Genomic DNA, 15,647 nt, shown 5'->3' on the forward strand with positions numbered 1-15,647 from the left:
GGCAAAGGAAGCAGCCCCGCCTACCGCCCGAGTGTATTCCGCCCTCGGCTTTCCAGGTGTCGGATTGGCGGGCGGGGGGCGGGGAGGCCGGAAGAGGTTGTGTGTAACCCGGAAGGGGCTTCCGGCCCCGGCCGTATTGCTGTTTTCCAGCCGCCGCTCACCGCGACGGAGGGAGCCTCGCGGGAGGATGGTGTGCGAGAAATGTGAGCGAGGGGCCGTGCCTGCGGGAGGCGGGAGGGGCCCCTGACTGGAGCCCCCGGGAACTGCGCCCTTTCTTTTCCCTCGTCCGGCGCGGGTCTGGGTCTAGCCTCCGCCCTGCCCTGGCCTTTGACCACTCCTGCCCACCCCGAGCGTCGTATTGTTCTGTGCTGCATTTAGAGTGCTCTCAGCTTTTGCGCCTCTTTGTCTGGGTTGCTCCCCCCAACCCCGGATTTCATCCCATACAGCTTCTTGACCGGCTCCCTCCCCCACAGACCCGAGAGGTAGGAATGAACCTTAAAAGCCACTTGTACATTTGCCAGGTTTAAGCAAATAAAAATACCGACCCCCAATTAAATTGGAATTTCAGGTAAACAACGAGTAATTTTGAGTATAAGTATATTCCATGCAATATTTAGGACTTGTTTCTGTTTGCTGCTCCTTACTATTGTAAGGAGTGCTTTGTCCTGAAGCACTTACTTTTAGGACATTCTTTCAAAACAAAGTATTCGTTGTGTATCTGAAGTTTAAAGTTAACTGGGCACCCTATGTCTTATCTGACAACCCGAAGTCAGCGTCGCACCCAGTGGCCCCCGGCGTTTTGCATGACTATGTGCTGTGTTGAGGCAAGGTGGCAGGAGAGCCTCACCGCCCAGCGCAGATGTCACCGGCTTTTAGAAGATTCCGTCTTCTATCCTTGCCGTCCAGTGATTCTAATGCCAATCTAGAAGACGGGATTTTCTGACCTTGCACACTGTCTATATGTTTAAAAATAACTGTCATATGCCCAAGTTTCTTTTTCCCCAGGCTGGACACATCTGGCACGTCTGTGACAAGGTTTCAAGTCCTCTAGTCCTGATTACCGTCTAACATAATCCATTTTGTTTATATCCTCCCTGTAGAAAAAACTTTGAACACAGACACCCGTGAGTTTGAATCACAGATCTTACATTAGATAAGAGACTGTCCATGGACAAGCTACTTTAATAAAGTCTCGCCCGGCCGGGCGTGGCTCAGCGGTTGAGCACCGACCTAGGATCGGGGAGATGGTGGTTGGATTCCCCATCAGGGCACATGCCAGGGTTGCGGGCTCATCCCCAGTAGGGGGCGTGCAGGAGGCAGCCCATCAATGAGGACTCTGTCGTCATTGATGTTTCTCTCTCTCTCTCCCTCTCCCTGAAATCAATAAAGATATACTTTAAATAAATAATTAATTAAATCACAGTGTACAGAGAATACTTTTGGGTTTCTGTATTTGGAGGCTGGCATTCAGGACCACCCTCCACAATTTATCTTTCCAACTTCATTTTCACTCACCTTACTCCTTTCACACCTGGGCCAAGCCGAACCATTTTGCATGCTCATTTGTACACTGAGCTCTCCTGCCCTTCCCCAGGATGTGTCCTTTTTCTCGTTTGTCTCAGCTCCTTTCCTCCGTTTCTCTTCACACCCCCATTGCCACATACCCTCTCTGTTGCCTGTCCTACGGAACTTTCCCGGATTTCCCTAGCTGAGGGGTTTCTTTCTCCATGGAATTTCTCCTAGTATGTTAGCTCTCAAATTATGTTAGCTCTCAGTTATTAGACTTTTTATTTTCTAGCTTATATTTTTGTTGAATGGTTCTTAACTTCTTTTTTTGTTTTGTTCTCTGAACCCTTTTAAAATCTGATGAAAGCTATAGACTCTTACCAGAGTCTATAAATAAAGGGAATATATACAAAAGGTTTGTGTACAGTTTCATCTAGTTCTCGCGTCTCCTAAGGACCACCTATACAATGCAAATTAAGGACTGCTGTTAGAGAAATCAGAAAGCTCCTTGAAATTTAGAACTTTAACTCCTCAGGTTTTTTCCCTCTGTATTTTGTATAATGGTCTATACATGGTATAAATGATTTATAGATGTTTGGTAAATATTTATGGAATGAACAGACTTACCAGATATTTTTACCTGATTTGTTTAAAGTATACAGAGGAAGCCTATTATAAGCCTATTATACTACAAATTTTACTAGGAGTCAGTTATCCATTGCCCACAGTTAGTATCTTAAGTCTCAGTTCACTGGCCCCGACCCCAGCATTAACAGGCCCCTACTGTAATATGACTTTTGATACCATTGTGAACTTTGGCACAACATAGTATATTTATTAGATAGTAAATACTAATTGCTTTATTTTTATTATCTTGTTATACTAGGTGAAAAGAAACTTGGCACTGTTATCACTCCAGACACATGGAAAGATGGTGCAAGGAATACCACAGGTATTTTTCCTTTCAGAACACAGAAGTTGGATCAAATACTTCTTGTGAATAATGTTTTAGCTTTAAATTATTTGTAAAATGAAATGTTCTATGTACAAAATATTTCATCTATTAAACATTAAATTATACCCGATCCCCCAACAATTTAATATCTTATTTAGTTCTCTCAGTTACATGTTGCGGTTCCTAATTTTGTAGGCAGGAATTAGTACAATAATTAGATTTTCAAGCAATGAGTATATCATAGTAATTGATTTGACTCAGCTTAATTACAGGTGGTATCTACTCCCCTTCTCCTTACTTGATTTTTATATTGTTAAATCACTTAAATGTTTTCACCCTCTTAATAATTTTTTTGGTGTAAGATAATTTATTATAGGCTATCCAGTATCACCTTCCTAAGCATTAAATACAGTGCAAATGTCAAAGGGAAGGAAAGAAACATTTTCACTGTGTTTAAGGTCAATGGCACCAAAGAAGTGGTTTCTAGATTTTACAGTGGATAAAGTAAATGTAGGTCCATTCCTAAAGTCCTGCTTTGAGTCTGAGAAATAAAATGATGGTGTTTTATCTAAATTTTTATTTTTTTATTGTTTTCCTAATAATTTTTTATTAAGTGATGTCTTAAGAACCTGGCTATTAAATGAAGAATTTTGAAAATTTTGATATAGGCTAGTCTAGTGGTAAGAAGTAAAAAAATGAACTTTTTAATTGTAGGTATGTATTATATGGAAAATGTGTAGAAATAACTCACTGAAATACATGTATGTTTCGATACAGAAAGTGGTGGAAGAAAGCTGAATGAAAACAAAGCTTTGACCTCAAAAAAAGCAAGGTAGGTATAAGAGCACCTATAGAGCAATAATACATAAAATTACCACTCTTTTAACATTAAGCTTACTGAAGTGTACATCATTCTATTGTGATAAAACAGTTAGGTAGTTCCTAGCATGCAAAGCCAAGCTATCTTATAACTTGCTGATTTCACCCTGTTCTTCCTCACTGTGTCTGTACATGAAGATATTAGTGCTATGGTAGTTTCTTTTTATAATTTCACCAGAGAGCATGACCTTTATTTTTTCTAGTTGTTAATTATCCTGCAAATTAAGCAACAGAGAAATGTGGAAAGAGCATAAGTTCTGGAGTCAGACCTCAGTTTGAATCTAGACTCTATCCCTGTCAAGCTCTGTGACCTTACACAAATTAAGCCAGTTTCTTAACTTTCCTGAACTTTACTTTTCATCTGAGAATGGGGATAAAAATATCTCATACCTTAAAAACAGTTTTTGACACCAAGCTTTATTATATCCAGTCTTAAAAATCCCATGAACCCTTCCAGCTGCCACCCCATTTTCTTGCTTCCCTTCACAGCAAAAGTTTTCAAAAACCTTATCTAGACATTTTCTCATTGTCTTTAAGTTCCATCCTCTCCTTCAGCCATTCTATTCAGGCTTTATCCCAGCTACACCCCTGAAACTGCTCTTACTAAGATCACACACGACCTTTAAAACTGATGTCTACTTCTTTATTCTTACCTTACTTAACCTTTTAACAACTCTTTATTTTTAGGACCCTTTATTCTTTTGGCTCTGGGATACCACACTCGTCTTTTCTCCCAACTCACTGGCTGTTTCTTCTCAGTCAAATGCCCCTGGACTCAATCCTAGACTTTTTCTTTCCCTTTTATAAATTTATAATTTCTCCTCATTGACTTTAGTCTAATGGCTTTAAGTTCAAACTATCTATTAATGACTCTCAAATGCCTATCTCTAGTTCTGACTTCTCTGAGTTCCAAACATACATCCAGCTGTCTACTTGACTTATCCAGTCGATGTCTAGCCGTTAACCTCTTTTTCTTTCAGCCTTCTAATCAGTTTTCTCATCATTGCACCACTGTCCAGTCCAGGTGTGCAGGCCTAAAAGCCAGACTGCCTCAGTGGTTCCCTCCTTTTCCTCACTTCCCGTACCCATCCGCAAGTTCTTTGGTTCTGCAACCAAAATATAGCTGAATCGACCTGTTTTTGTCCATCTCACTGCTACTACCATGTTCCAAGCCATTGTTTTTTCCTATGTGGATACCTAATAACCTCATATCTCCCTGCTTCCTCTCTATTTCCCTACTGTTAAGTCTTATAGTAACCAGAACTGTCCTTTAAATGGTATGTGACTTCTTTGCTCAAAACCTCCATTGGTTTTCTTGTTACGTTGAGTAAAATCCAAGCCCCCTGCTATGTTCTTACAAGGTTCTCCTTGACCTGGCCCCTCCCACCTCTCTGGCTTCCTGTTACAGCAGCCCCTGCATCAGATGTGCCAAGCCCACTCCCACTGGAAGAGGCTTGTGCTTACTGCTCTCTTCTTCTAGAGCTCACCCCTCAGAACTTCCATAGCTAGCTGCTTCTTGTTACTTGGGTCTCAGCTGAAATGTTACCTCCTCAGAGAGGGTCCCTAACCAGCATCTACAGTAATGCCTTCCCTCCTTCCCCTCGTGTCTGCCACAGTCTCCCATTTGAATTTTCTCTACAACACGTATTACTGTCAGAAAAGTGTGTTTGTTTCGCTGCTTATTGTCCGTCTCCTTTCACCGGAATGTCATCTTGATGAGGGCAGAGGCTTTGTCAAGTTCATCTTTGGTATTTAAAACAGTAGCAGGCATATAGTAGGCACTCAGTATATATTTGCTATAAATAAATACCTGTTTGATGACATCCCAAGGATTAGAAATAAAACTAAGCTTTTATTATATCCAGTGCCTGGCACATAAATAGCACAATAGACGTAATCTTTTAAGTGATGAGCAGTGTCATACTATGTATTGTTGACTGATTTATTGATGTCTTCTAAGACCATTCAGTTATATTGACTACATTGTTATTTTTACAGATTGTAGAATTTAGATACTTGCAGTTCCTTTATGCTCCCAAATTTACTGCGATATCATTAAAAAGGAGCTATTACTTTTGGGTTCTCTAAATATCTCACTTTGGAAAGTGTACTACTGTATTGCATTGAATCTAAGATACCATCATTTATAAGATGCATCATTAAGAAAGAAAAAGCTCTGCCAGTTAATTGTGAAGATTTCAGAGATATTAAAATGTATATCTTAGAATGATAAAGTATGGTTTTAAGAAAAAGTAATCTCAGACATACAGGCTGAAACAAATTGAGCTTATTGAAAAGGATAGTGCCTATCTTCTCTTGTGGAGAGTAAAGTGACAAGTTATTTTGCACTCAGTCACTATAATGTGGCATTTTTATGGAGTATGATCCTTTTTATCCAAAGAGATTAGATCAGTTAATTGAAGACACCAATCTTTAAAAATACACATACTTTATTTTTTTTAAATTAAAGCACATAACTCTACATACACTCATCAGTCATTTGGTATCAGGACAAAGCTTTTTGAGTATGAGCTCTTCATATTTTCCTCATATAATTCATAACCAGAATATATATTTCCAGTATCTTTAAAGTGGAGCTAGAACTGACAGTTGCAAAGTGTCAGATCCTCCCATGTAATGCCTTTTCCCCAATTTTTAACAGTTGTCTTACCCATACCTAAATCAATAGCACTTTTAGTGATTCACACTTAACTAGTCATCCTAAAGCATTCACTTAGTTTTTAATGGACTCAGTCACTCATTTTGCACTCCCATTTTATTAGCTTCCATAATATTTTTATCAGACATAGCTTGACAAATACATTGGCTATAAACAGGTTTGGGATTAAGTACAACTGACTCTATAAGCATACAGCTTGCATGGAAGGGGTAGAAGTGTGCAGGCTTTTTATAGAGTAGCCAACTGAAAGAGTTTGATAGAGGAAATGGAGAGCATGGATTAATCCCATTTGTTGCTTAAGTGAGGTTATTTAAGAGAGTTTCTATGGTATTATACATTTTTCTTTCTTCAAAAAAATTCTCTAGATTTGATCCATATGGAAAGAATAAGTTTTCCACTTGCAGAATTTGTAAAAGTTCTGTGCATCAACCAGGTTCTAATTACTGCCAGGGCTGTGCCTACAAAAAGGGTAAGTTTAATACCATTTTTCTATTCATATCAAATCTATTTTATTTGGTACTAATTTGGATAATATAGAAAAAGGAATCGTCAAATCCTTTTTTTCCTAAGGCAAAATAGAACTTGTTCATCCTTAAAAGTATATATTTTCTTTTCTGATGCTGTAAAATTACGGTTTTAGCTTCAGAATTGACTTAAATTAACCAAACCATTGGTATTAGATATTTATTGGTCTTAGTAGTTAGCTGATATTGTGATTTGATGTTCACATGTTTTCTTTCGTTTTAGGCATCTGTGCAATGTGTGGAAAAAAGGTTTTGGATACCAAGAACTACAAGCAAACATCTGTCTAGATGTATTGATGAAGTTTCTGGCTTTCCGTGATTTTGCTTTCTGTTTTAAATTTTCAAGGCATATCATAGATTTTCAAATTACAAAATAACATGTTTTAAGACAATTAAGTTTAAAGCAGGGAAACGGATTCATTCTTTTGCTCTGTAGAAGTTCTGAATAGCAGCAATGTAAGTAGTCTGCCTTCCAAGCATCTTACTTAACTAGAAGAAGTGGCAAATTTAACAACAAAAATGTTGTCCCAGTTCTGTATGCACTTTTTATTTAACATTAAATAAGAATTATAATTCTTATTATCTTCTCCCTCTACTTACTTATATATATTGCAAAAGCGACAAGGGGATTATTGATATTTTCTCAGAACTTGGCATCCAGACTTATAATTTTCCCCTCATTCCCTTGTTGGTTGCCTAGTTCTTAGAATCAGCAGCCCTTAATTAGTTTCAGCTGACAGGATATTTAAGTAGCTGAGACCATTATTGCTGAATGGTTCCTTAGAAATTAGCCCAGACCCAAATCAAACACAAGTTGTATTTATGATTTTTAAAAATTTGTTCTTGAAGCCATAGTGCTAATAATACCTTTCATATGAAAATAAGAACACGGGGACGCCCCATGTATATGCAAATGAATACACTGGATTTCAGGAAAATGCATGTTACACACATGACCTTGAATTCACACTATTATGAAAGCCAGGAGAACAGTGTTCATTATGATGATGTAGAATGTAAATGAATCACCACTCTCTGGGAAAGCTCTTTGAAGCAAAAATGAAACTTCTATAACCTGCCTCCCCCACCACAAACACACACAAAAGAAAAAAAACAAAGCAAACGTTTTGATTCTTAAAATATATATATGTATTTATGTATGTATGTATATCTTCAAAGAAAGATTTTTTTAATGCTACCTTCAGAGGTTTAGGACTTCTTCTTTGGAAACCTGCAGTCTGCTAGGGGAGACCAAAAAAGTATTCCCTATTGCTAAGTACAGTATGTATAAATACTTATCACTATAAAATATGTAAAATAGATAATATGATGATATACGTAGTATAGATATTGCATTTTAAAAATTATGGAAAATAAAGTTTAACTGTTTATAAGTTTTTAAAATAGTATTTCTGAGATACGTTACTAATATCTAGAAAGATCACAAGGATAATGTAAAATATAATAAATAATAATACCTGTGAAGGAAGGAAGGATCTTTTTATGCTTTAATCAATTTGGGACTTTTAGTTAAAATCAACAAAAGGGACTCATAATAGGACCCAGTTAGAGAGTGGTCCAGATACGTTAAAAGTTGGGTTGGCCAACTTTGGGAGAGGTACATATCTTAGGTATTAACTGGGATCTAGACTTCCATAACCCACATTTCATATTTATGCCTTGAGTAGCCTCCTTCCATAAATGACCCAGTGATCCATAGGCTCTGCTATGAAGATTTTTGTTAGTGTTAAACCTCAGATCAGAATATAAGTATTATAAATCTTCATATTGTTGAAATAACAATATGACTGTCATACATTGAATAGAACTTATTTGATAAGAAGGTAAATCCCAAAACAAAACATGGACACAAAATACTTTTTTAAAAGAAGGCATATCAACAGAAACTATAACATTAAATAAGATGACAGAATTAAGGTCAGACGTTTTAAAGTAAATGTTAAAGTGATGAAATGAGATATTTTTTTAAATCTCAGACTGGATTCAAATATGTATTAGAAACAACTTAAATATCAATAGAACACTTCAGAACACTTATTAGAATATGTAACCAAAATGATATAAAAATTCTATATACTATATATGCAGAAGTTTGGGTATATACATAGAAACATCTGAAAGCCATTATTACTGTTTTTCCCCCCTTATGGAGTGGAACTAGGGTTAAGAAGAGATAGACTTAACCCTTTATAGCCTCATGCCAACCACCTAATACTTTTTAGCTCTAAGTTTCCTTAGCTAGGAAGTAGGAGAGTACTAATAATTTCAGTATCCTACAAATACATATTTATGTATACATATGTAAGTTGTTCTGAGAATTTTAAATAGAAGTACATATATTATTCTGCACTTTGACTTTTTTTAATGTTTCTCATATTTGCTTTACCATTTTCTATTGTTACATATATTTTTTGACCCATTTGAGAGTATATTGCAGACATCACACCCTTTACCCTTCAGTGCTGTATCTGTACTTCATAAGCACAAGCAGACTGAGTACAGTTATCAAATTCAGGAACTTAGCATTGATAACAATACCCTCACCTACAGTCCCTCCTTCAGTTTCATTTGTTCAGCTGTTTGTTTTGTTACAGTATCTAGCCCAGTATTATATGTTGTTTTACCATGACTCTTCAGGCTCTCTTTGTCTTTTGTAGTATTAATGTATTTGAAGAATATAGGGCATTGGCTAGTTTGGCTCAGTGGTTAGAGCATCAGCCTGTGGGCCAAAGAGTCGAGGGTTCAATTCCTGGTCAAGGGCACGTCCTGGGTTGCAGCGTGCAGGACGCAACCAATCGTGTCTCCACATTGATCTCGCTCTCTTTCTCTCTCTGTCCTTCCACTCTCTCAAAATAAATGGGAATATAATGGGTGAAGATTAACAACAAAAAGAATATAGGACAGTTAAAGCATAGAACATCCCTCACTTGGGCATTTTCCATTGTTTCTTTGTTTAAATTCTAGTTGTGCAGTGTGGGCTGAAATACTCTGAGTGATGTGTCTTCCAGTGTCACATCCAGACTCGTGGAACATCCCTTTGTACCTTATTGGAAATGTTCACTTAGGTCACTTAGGTAAGATGTGGCCAGTCGCTGTGTAATTATTGTGTTTCCTTTGCGGTTAGTGGTTAATTCATGAGAAATTGTTGAGACCATGTTGAACATTTGAGACCATGTTGAACGGGAGGGGAAGGTTTGATGAGGAATAACCTGCCCCTCCTAGATGAGCACTCTTTGGTGATTCTTACCTGAAAAATATTTTTACTGTGATTTTACAAAATTGTGATTTTTCTAACTACATTATTCTTTGTGTATTTATTAGTTGTCCTTCTACTCTAAAAAAGAGGTTTCCCTTTATCAGTGTAAATGCTTTTTATCTGACCATTTGCATGTTAGCTACAGATATGATGCCTCAAATACTTGTGTATTTCCTAAGAACAAGGATATTTCCTTACATAACCATAGCCCAGTTATCAAAACCAGAAAATTAACATCAATACAGTACTGTTATCTTTTCCATATTTCACTAGTTGTTCCACTAATGGCCTTTTTTTTCTTTTAAACCTGGGCCAGGATCTAACCCAGGATAACACATTACATTTAGCTGCCATGTCTCTAGTCTCCTAGAACAATTCTTCAATCTGTCTTCTAAAAATGTCAAGGTCATGAAACATATAGGCCAGTTATTTTATAGAATGTCCCTTAACCTTAGATCCTTTGATGTTTCCAAAATGATTAGATTGAGCTTAGCATTTTTGGCAGGGATGTCATAGAAGTGATGTGTTCGTTTCAGTGCACCATCATGGCGTCAGTTGTGCCATTTCAAGGTGTTAATTTTAATCACTTGTTTTATATGGCATCTGCTGGATTTCTCTACTATAAAGTTTCTCTTTTTCTATTAAGCATTTTGTGGGGAGATACTTTGAGACTGAATACTCTATTTCTCAGCAAACTTTCACAGCCTTATATTGCATCCAGTAATGGTTCTTGGCTAATCAATTGTTATTCCGACTATTGTCAAATGGTGGTTTTCCAATTGTATCATTCCTTGTACACTTATTAGTTGGCATTCTATTGTAAGGAAAAGCTTTTTCTTTTTATCACTTATGTTAGTATGAACTTGGATTCCTTTTTATTCTCATTTGTTTTGATGTCAGATTGTCCCAGATTTGGCCAGTGGGAAGCCTTTCAAGCTGGCTCCTGGGTCTTTTTGGCACGTGCTTACCATTTCTTGAGAAATTCCTTATTTTCCAGCACAAGTGTTCTAAGTTTATCTTATTGTTTTTCTTTTCTCCCACTTAGCCCTAGAATCAGCCATTTCTCTAAAGTTCCCTAGTTTCTTTTAGTAGAGAATGGTGTTTAGAGCCAGAGATCTGGGTCTGCTGGGATGCCATTGCCTCTAGGCCTCTTCAATGAAAGAACAAGAAAACATATATATTAAAAATTACAAGTTTTATTGATATCTCCAATTCCAATCCACCCCCACAGGGTTCTCCCTTTCCTTTCCCCATCCCACATTTATGGCTTCCTCCACAGTAGCAACCTTAGTTCCCAACATCATCAATATAATTTCTCATTTTTCATATTGGTCATGTATTTTTTAAATATAATTTTAAGTTTTTTTAAAAATCTAGGTTAGCCCACAGAAGGATTACACATGCAAATGTCACTCATCAGTCTGTTATTACAGAAAAAACTTGGAAACTTCTGTACACTTGCTGGCTCCCAGATAAACTGGGCAAATGAACAAATGGGGTTCTAAATACTTCTTTCAATTCATCTAACATTTATTGGACTCTGCTTTGTTCTCATCTAGTCAGAGTGCTGTTACTGGTCCTACAGCTTTTGCTTATAAGCAAGAAATTGATAAGTAGCCCATTAAATTAATGTAAAGTTGTAAAAGTAGGGTGTGACAATAGGAACAAGGGAAATAATTGAAAGAATAGTGATTAAAGAGAGAGGCTGGTTCAAAAGCAATAATTCTAGCAAAATAAACTAGGAACAAGACTAAGGTGGTACTAGGAACATGGAAGTGAAGGGGGATTTAGACCTGATAAAAGAGGACCTGGCAGGATTTGTTGACTGAGTTTGGGGGGAACGAGAAGACAGGTGAGTCCGAGTGGATCTCATTTAGGTGTAGTAGTGTGCGTCTCCACCAGAGGGCAGTGGTGGTCTTGGTTTTCCATCTTGCTGAAAGGTTTACAGTTTTAGCAACTTGAAGATCAAATAGAGGGGGGATCTGGGGGACATCTGTAATAGTGTCAACAACAACAACAACAATAGATGGACTTAGGTTTCCAAAAACATTGTGAACAAGCTAGACAAGACCATACAACAATAAAAATCCTAGAAAATACATATATACACACGTGCATGTAAGTATACAAGATTTTTATATGTATATAATTTTAAAATATAGCCCAGCTGGCATGGCTCAGCGGTTGAGCATCGACCTAGGATCCAGGAGATCTGGGTTCGATTCCCGGTCAAGGCACATGCCCAGGTTTCGGGCTCAATCCCCCAGCAGGGGGCATGCAGGAGGGAGACGATCAATGACTCTCATCATTGATGTTTCTATCTATCCCTCTCCCTTCCTATCTCTGAAATGAATAAAAAAATATATTTTTTGATGTATATAATTAAACTGGCAAGAAAGTAATGATGATCCTCAGAAGCCAGAAACAAAGGGAAAGTGCAAATTCAAAGGGTAAACTGACACCAAAGCCAGTGCTTGCCTTTAGGAATATCTGCCAATCCCCCAGGGTCTGAAGCCTTATTTTAAAGGGCATCACACCCATGAAAGACAAAACCATGGCATGTTTCTAATGGTCACCAGACACTGACTATTCAGAATGTAGACTGCCAGGTAGAAGGGGACAGATGCAGCCTTCATTTCCTTCTCATCTGATCTCTTAAAACCAGTATTTTAGGCTTCTTAATCTGATCCCACCGTATCTATTTATTGTATTCCGATCTCTCAAGGCCCTTGACGTAAACTTCAATTTCAACCACGTTAATCTCCCATATCCTCAGTGGAGCCCCAGGAAGGTTACAAGACCTCAGAGAAGAAATGGGCGCATGGTAGGTCCCCACTGAAGTGGCCTTAGGAGGTTTGCAAAGTTTTGCGTGCCCCAGTGAGACACGGAAGCATGTCTCCTAGTGCCCAAGAGGACACTGGAGAAATGGAGGGTGCCCGGGGACCTGAGGAGTCAGGCAAACAGAGTGAAGGATGGGCCAGTAAATACCAGTGTGGGAGGAAGACGCCCTTGAGGGAAGATTCCTCCCTCCCTCCCCCTCCCCTCCTGCACCTCGGCACCTCTAAGCGCCTCCCAGGAACTAGGCTCCAGCCTAGCGAAAGGGGGGGCTGAAGTCAAGTTCACTGAGAGTTCCTGACAATGCAAAGAAACAGAAGCTTGAAATCAAAACAGGTTATATTTCTTTATATAAATGTGTGGACTACGAAAGGTACCCACTGCTTACAGCTTATATTCCAGGATGGCATTTCCCATAGAGAAGCAGGGCTCAGCTGGCCACTTAAATGTTTTCCTAACTGGTTTTGAGGTTCTAGAATCCAGATGGTGAGATGCTATCCAACATATGCCCTGAGCGCAGAACCAGTAACCTGGGGAAAGGTTCTCTCCTGGTGGGACCATGTCCACATTCCCTGGGCTCAGAATGAAGTCACATGATGACAAGTGTGAACGCTACGTTTGGACATCAAAAAAAAATTTTTTTTCAGTATGATATTAACTGTACTTTTACTATCAGTTGATTAAGAAAACACACAAGAAAAGGCTAAGATGTATTCAGAACATTGTAGGTTAGTTTCTTTTATTCATCGCAACATCTATGCATATTTGAGAAGTAATCCATATGAATGAGCACATTTTTCATCCCGTCTACAGTCAGAACATGCTCATGGGTTTGCAGATGCCTTGAGGTACGCAGCTCCCAGGGGTCTGCGGTGCACAGGTTAGGACCTGCTGGGCCAATTAATTTGAAATTGGTCTTAGTTAGAAAATCCAATATGTAGGAAGGAAATGTCTTGCATAAATATTTCTTTCAGTATTCCAGTCTGTGGGCTCTGGTAGAAATAATAGTTTGCTGCAAAACAGATCACTCCTTTTTGTTTGCAAAGTCTTCACACCAGCTGAATCACAGCTTGCTTTTCGCTTCTCGTAACACCTTGCAACATCACAAAATATTTGCTGACGTTTGGGAAGGGCAGCCGCAGAATAAGTCAACTGCAAGGAGGCCTGCTTTCACTCCCACCCGGCCCGCAGCACCTTCTGTTCCGCAGGCCGACGGGCAGCTTGAGAACCCTGCCTGCTTCTCCAGATTAGCACAGCTCTTGGCACCGTAGCCTGGAGCAAGAATGGAAGCAAAGGAAACATCAGGGAGCTTTGCAGGTGCCAGTATGTAATATTGTCACTTTACACAAATGAATTTATAAATGGCTTCACGAAGGTGATTTGCTATGGAAACCAGCCTTCTCAGCTTTTATGTAAGTAAGGCTAGTGTGGGCCACTTATATTTGGGAGTATATAATCTGGGTTTAATGACTAACTAACTACCATGCTCTAACCCCTAGTTAACTGGGCTCATATAATGCAAGACCTGGAAGGAACCTTAGCAATCACCTACTTCCAACTCCCAGGTTTATAGATGGGGAACTGAGACTCGCAGAAGTGACGCCACCCAGCTACCATGTGTCAGACCTGAGCCCGTGTTTCCTCACTTTGTTTTCTAGTGCTCGTTTCTTTACACCATGCTACCTGTATGAACGGACTCCCCCTCCATGACTGGGTGAGAGAAATGGGACCACGATGAGACACGGGGCCACCATCACTTCTTATCGAGAGGTTAAACCAAGTGTTACTGATATGCTGGTGTCTTAAGTATATAACTTTCTCCATCTGAGTTTTCATGGATTCCAACTTTCATTTACGTCGAATGATGGATGGAAGGACAGTGGGGGCGGGTAGGGAGTGATCTGAGGAGACGTGATCATGGTTCCATCATAAACCATATGTAGATGAGCCGTTTGCAAAGAACTAGAATGCACCGAAATCATTTTGAACATAAGGTAAACTTACTGTAGTGATTCAAAAACTATCCTTCAGGATTTTTCAAGGCCTAGTTTCTTGAAGAGCGATTCCCATTGCATAATATCTGCAAAGTTGCTTTGGGTAAGAGCTTTCCTTCCAGAGCACAGGCTTGAACTGTTAGGCATTGCCACAGGTTCTTGCAGGGAGGAATGGCAGAAGCTTAAAATATTTAGTACTATCCTTTGAAAACCAAATCAAAATCCAAAGTTATCACTAAACAGTGACATTAAAGAATGTGTTAGACTATTATTTTAAGGGACATGTGAATACAAATACTTAGTCTCCAAAAGTCTTTAATGTGTGAGAATCACCTGGGGGTCTTGTTTAAATGCAGGTTCGGGTTCAGGGGCTGAGATGAGCCCCAAGACCCTGCACCTCTAACAAGCCCGCAGGCGGCACGGACACCGCCGGTCCTCGGGCGCACCTTTGGTAGAAGGGGACATGTGCCTGCCTTCTGCCCAAGCGCTTCCCCGAGGGTCGGCTGAGTTCGGGGTGTGTGACCCGCAGCCAGAGCCTTGCTGGCCTCCGAGGCCCCAGCCCTCCCGCGTTCACGTGTCCCCCGCGTGGGCCCTGCTCCGCCGTGCGCGTCCCTCGCGTGTCTCACCCCCCGCCCGCCCCGCCCCCGCGTGGGCCCTGCTCCGCCGTGCGCGTCCTTCGCGTGTCTCACCCCCCGCCCGCCCCGCGTGGGCCCTGCTCCGCCGTGCGCGTCCTTCGCGTGTCTCACCCCCCGCCCGCCCCGCCCCGCCCCCGCGTGGGCCCTGCTCCGCCGTGCGCGTCCTTCGCGTGTCTCACCCCCCGCCCGCCCCCGCGTGGGCCCTGCTCCGCCGTGCGCGTCCCTCGCGTGTCTCACCCCCCTCCCGCCCCGCCCCGCGTGGGCCCTGCTCCGCCGTGCGCGTCCCTCGCGTGTCTCACCCCCCGCCCGCCCCGCCCCGCCCCCGCGTGGGCCCTGCTCCGCCGTGCGCGTCCCTCGCGTGT

The 15,647-nt window shown here is 40.3% G+C and overlaps 1 protein-coding gene and 1 long non-coding RNA gene across 2 annotated transcripts; one reads left to right on the forward strand and one right to left on the reverse strand.

The window, feature by feature from the left end:
* Positions 1-118: 118 nt before the first annotated feature.
* Positions 119-7,123, forward strand: CRIPT (CXXC repeat containing interactor of PDZ3 domain). Its single transcript, XM_016216980.2, has 5 exons — positions 119-203; positions 2,393-2,458; positions 3,239-3,293; positions 6,386-6,489; positions 6,768-7,123. The coding sequence occupies exons 1-5, from the start codon at positions 188-190 to the stop codon at positions 6,830-6,832; spliced, it is 306 nt and encodes a 101-aa protein (XP_016072466.1). The 5' UTR covers positions 119-187; the 3' UTR covers positions 6,833-7,123.
* Positions 7,124-13,824: 6,701 nt separating this feature from the next.
* On the reverse strand, positions 13,825-15,096 carry LOC107540258 (uncharacterized). Its single transcript, XR_015715551.1, has 3 exons — positions 14,984-15,096; positions 14,661-14,808; positions 13,825-13,928 (listed from the first exon to the last, which is right to left on the reverse strand). It is a non-coding gene; the product is annotated as an uncharacterized LOC107540258 (long non-coding RNA).
* Between the last annotated feature and the right edge of the window lie 551 nt (positions 15,097-15,647).

This window comes from Miniopterus natalensis, chromosome 13 (genome assembly GCF_054644295.1).
Source record: "Miniopterus natalensis isolate mMinNat1 chromosome 13, mMinNat1.hap1, whole genome shotgun sequence".
NCBI lineage: Eukaryota > Metazoa > Chordata > Mammalia > Chiroptera > Miniopteridae > Miniopterus > Miniopterus natalensis.

What these genes read in the sequence shown, in the direction of transcription:
- CRIPT (XM_016216980.2), top strand. An exon ending in TGGTGCAAGGAATACCACAG is followed by an intron (nt 2,459 to 3,238) that starts GTATTTTTCCTT and finishes GTTTCGATACAG; the next exon opens with AAAGTGGTGGAAGAAAGCTG. An exon ending in TTGACCTCAAAAAAAGCAAG is followed by an intron (nt 3,294 to 6,385) that starts GTAGGTATAAGA and finishes AAAATTCTCTAG; the next exon opens with ATTTGATCCATATGGAAAGA.